The 4,468-nt window shown below is 36.2% G+C and overlaps 1 protein-coding gene across 5 annotated transcripts in view; it reads right to left on the bottom strand.

The window, feature by feature from the left end:
- The window catches only part of LOC129568187 (protein piwi-like), a 6,912-nt gene continuing 2,444 nt past the window's right edge, over positions 1–4,468 (bottom strand). For all 5 annotated transcript variants that reach the window (XM_055445800.1, XM_055445801.1, XM_055445799.1 and 2 more), the window contains exons 3-10: positions 3,631–3,693; positions 3,033–3,532; positions 2,620–2,943; positions 2,402–2,556; positions 2,064–2,273; positions 1,821–2,003; positions 1,643–1,756; positions 1–1,552 (exon numbers count right to left, since the gene is read on the bottom strand). In XM_055445800.1, the coding sequence (XP_055301775.1) occupies positions 658–1,552; positions 1,643–1,756; positions 1,821–2,003; positions 2,064–2,273; positions 2,402–2,556; positions 2,620–2,943; positions 3,033–3,532; positions 3,631–3,693 (2,444 nt within the window). In that variant the 3' untranslated portion in view covers positions 1–657. The remainder of the gene's footprint in view (positions 1,553–1,642; positions 1,757–1,820; positions 2,004–2,063; positions 2,274–2,401; positions 2,557–2,619; positions 2,944–3,032; positions 3,533–3,630; positions 3,694–4,468) is intronic.

The following is a 4,468-nucleotide window of genomic DNA, read 5'->3' as shown; positions in this document are numbered from 1 at the left end:
CTAATTCATACTCGCTGTTGTTATGGCTGCGCATTGCAGATACAGTATTCCGATTTAAGGTTTTTACTTCACCCATAAAGATCGCAAAAGATCAAGATTCAAAGATATTCATAAGTATTTGTATAAATTTAGCCTATCGATATCATCGCAACACAGAGATTCACCACTGATAGCGTCATCTGGATTTTCTTGACACAGTGATCTAAAGAACATGAAACTTGTATACTTTGTCGTTGTAATAAACAAATTAACTTTTAAACTCAGTCACAGAGTGTACCGGTTGTGATTGTCTAAGCCTATTCCCCTACATATTTTCAAAAATAAAAAGTGCAATATATTGCAATGTCTTAATAATGTGTGAAGAATTTACTGATTGATTTTCTGTAGAAAAAATTAATTTTTTCACGAATGAAAAAATGAAATTTCAAAATACACACCAGAGCCATGTGAAAATGTGTTATTCTCATTAACGAAATGATCATCTAAATGTATGTTATACCTAATAAGTGTTGTAGCCGAGATTGTAGCAAATAGGCACGGTGATGACATATTTTTGAAAGTTGCGGCGAACTCATGATCTACCCAAATTTCAATACAAAATAATAAGTTAGTTCGTGGCACCACCAGTACTCGAAATATAAATTTGTAAATGTGCGTTTACAAAAAGTACAGTTTGTCACTCAAATTTTCATTGGGAACGCGATGCACGTGGTTCGATATTAAGAAGCCCAATTTGTTTGCATATTGCAGAGTGGCTGGAATTCGAGTGGTGCCATACCAATTGTAATACACGTGAGTTTGAATGAATGTCCATGCTTGCATTCTTTCTGGTGTAAGACCGGTAGTGTCATATATAACATGGTAATTAGTAGGAGCAACTGTTCCCTGATTACAACTTTGTGAAACCAAGAAGAATTCATAGCGTTCTTCCAGAGTCACTGTATTGTCAACGACAGTTCCAGGAGATGGATTGTTGACGGCACTTCCGTTGCTTTGAAAGAAGCGTGTATTGATTCTTTTACTAACAAGTATGTATGCCATCTTAAATTCCATGGATTTGGCTTCATATCTTTTAGCAAGCGTTTCTGTTAAGTGATTCAATTGAATGTTAAAAACATATGGAATTTCACCCTCACTGACACCATCACGATAGAAAAATATGATGGATGGCAATGTTTCATGCTTGTTTTCATAGAAATTCAAGGCTTTTATGAAGCTTGTCGTTAATTCCCGGCTACAATCTGGGCCTTCAATTTTGCTCACTGTACTGAAGAAACTCACTTCATCTTCAACGCCCGTTGTAGCCACTAAACAGGCATATGAGACGTTTTTGTTGACCGTATCTTTCGCTAAATGAAAGCTCACAGTCATTGCAGTTTTAATTGGAACTCGTGGACGCCATGGTGCACCACCCAATTTGCAACAAATTTGAATGGCCACCTTGGTTACCACTGAATCATATTTATTTGGTTGACTGCCCAGAATGAATTTGGTCACAACTTGACATAAAATGGCATTATCGGCAAAGCATTTCTTTTTTATTGCTGAATATCTGTTGATGAAAGTGAAGATTAATTCCTTTTTTTTTATTTCAAACTTTTATAAGTATATTGAATGATAAAATTGAGATAACAATACTTACGAATCAGAATTGCGTCGACTATCTGTTGACATTCCAAATAATATGAATTTAGGTCCGTTGCTTGCCATCTGGTCAATCGCACGTACCATTTCAGAATCACTATCATACATGCACCTTTTATTGAAATAAAAACGCAAAAGTTAACTTCATTTATAGAAAATAAAATAACGGTTCTTACCAGCGTGGTTCTTTAATAGGAAATTTCATTTTTGCTGCGAATTCTCGAAGACGATTAACGAATCGCTGCATCTCTCTTTCGATCGATTGCGGACAAGCTACCATCCATCGTGTTAGTGTTTGTGGTGAGTAGATCGTGTAAGGTCCTCGACCAGTATCTCTCTCCCAGCTGGCCCTATTCACTCTGAAAAATTGAAATGAAACATACAGAACACTGTTGTAATTGCATATGTTCAAAACATACTGTAGCTCTTTCTTGTCGCCAAAAGTCAACGTTTCAGCCTTCAAGCAATAGGCGTTAATTTGTACAAGATCCGGTTGAATCTGTAGTCCCCATTCTTCTTTTATTTTTTTGTTATCTTCGCTACTTTGGATACGATTGTAGAAATCAAGCAGACGTTGCCTGCGAAGCCGCGGTTCCATTTGAGCATAGGGTCGGAGTGCCATTTTCATGCTAGCAACGAAATTTTAAGTGTGAATGTGTTAAGAACAGAATCTCTTAAGAGATTAAGAGATATACACAATTGTGTATATAATCATATAGATAATTATTGATTAGCAGCCATCGAATATCGGACATACTTCATATCAGTGCGTTGTCTATCATCCAAGCCAGTAATACGGCAAAGTTCCGGTACAAGCCATGCCGGTTTTTGTTCACCACCACGCAAATCTTTTGCTCGTGGTTGTGAAATCAATAATGGTTGTGAATCGTCTCTTATTTCGATATGATATTTCTATAGAACGATGCAAATGTGGTCATTGAGTTCGGTCTTCATAATAAATTTCATTTCGCTTACCTCTGAATAGTATTGTTTGATGGTGACATCGACGTTTTTTCGAGAAAACGTGCTTAGTGGTGTGATGTCGAAATCGACATCGTCGATGCGATAGGTTTTATTATTGTAACTGGTTAGAACGGTCAATCCGACTACTTTTTGCCGAAAAGTGTTTGAAAAGTTTTGCGGATTGCTACGTTGAATTTCTCGCATGAGTTCATAAACTGTATCTGTTCGCATCACTTTGTGCACTATGTCACAATTAAGTAATATTCCGCTGTCGTGATATCTCACTGACGTTTCATAGCCGGGCCATAGCTGAATTCTAAATCGATTCAAGTCAACCTAGCGCAAAAGAAAGAGAAAAATAAAATTCAATTTGTTTACATTTAGAATAAGTCACTCGCAATGCAATCTATATGCGTTTATATTACCATATTTTGTGGATCATAGTAATTTCGGCCGACCCGCTCCAAATGCAACCCGATCATATTTCGGCGTTGTATTAAATTAAGAACTTGCAGTGATTCTTGTTCACTCATCATGACAATTTTTGTGAAGGTCATTCCAACTGTATAAACGGTTTGGTCTCTGGTTTCCGAAACAAATTTAACTGATTTGTTTTCACCGTGCAAATTTCGCGTGGTGAATAATTGAGCGCCATCGAATAGAAAACCACCGATATCTTTTTTATGTTGAGCCACCAAAAATATTTGCATTCGCTTCATCATACACTCGGGATCAAAAGTAACGTGATACTTGTAAATTTTCCACTGATTACAAGCGGTTCGCGATTTTAGGGCAAAATAATTGGCTTCCAATTTTACGGATTCGGCTCTTGGTCCCAGAGCACTGGGATTGTGGGATGTTGGGTTTTCGTGTGGTCTTGTTCTTATCAAAACCGTTAAATCTCGACGCCGATCTGGACCACCACCTAAATGGCATCATATTTTATTATTATTGACATTTTTGTTGTCAACAAATTATTATTGTTAACATAATTTTCATTCAAAAAATAAACTATGAAATTACGTCTATTTTCTGGCGCATGTCGCTTGCTATCGCCACCATTACTTTCTTCACGTAGACGTTTTCCTAAAAAATGAATATGCATGTCAATTATTCATCTTTTTTCAATTTTTCAAACAAAGAGACATTTTTATCATTTTTTTTTCATAATATAGTACGCTAACTCAACCAATCTCTATGCATAAAAACTCATGGTTCGGTTTATCATTCTGCATTTTGGCTTATTCTCTTGCATATTCTTCGTATCTTGAGTATACCAAAAATGTGCCGTGCAGTATTTTTGATATAGAATATAAAATGAGTGAACGGTGTTCATATAAAATGCAATCATAGTGGCCTCACGCATACACACACCAACGTATTACCGCACTATTAAAGTGAAGGGCGCTTCCGTCTATGCGTTCACATTGATTATTATATGAACACAGCCTCTTACTACTCACTCAAAGCAGAATAGACCAAGAGTTGTTGAACAAAGTACTATAAATAAAAGCTTCATGTCAGATAATGGAATTGTAGGTGCACATTGATGCCAATATTCAAAATATCAATTTGTTTTATCTTCATTTGATACACATTACAATATCTGCTCGCCGATAACAAGGAAAAAAATTGCTTCACTTTTCGCTCAAGCTTTATGGCAGAATTTTTTTTTCTTGTTATCGGCGAGCAGATATTATGACGTGTATCAAATGAAGATAAAACAATATGATATTTTGAATATTGACCTTAATATGCACCTAAAATTTCATTATCTGACATAAAGCTTGTATTTATAGCAGCCAACCAAACGAGATAGATGGTCAGCTACGGCTGACGCTCGTTATCCAGATAATTTGCG

Source organism: Sitodiplosis mosellana, unplaced genomic scaffold (genome assembly GCF_009176505.1).
Source record: "Sitodiplosis mosellana isolate CC-2019 unplaced genomic scaffold, AAFC_SMos_1.0 Smas_scaffold_17, whole genome shotgun sequence".
In the NCBI taxonomy this organism is placed as follows: domain Eukaryota; kingdom Metazoa; phylum Arthropoda; class Insecta; order Diptera; family Cecidomyiidae; genus Sitodiplosis; species Sitodiplosis mosellana.
This window is presented reverse-complemented; position numbering and strand designations above follow the sequence as displayed.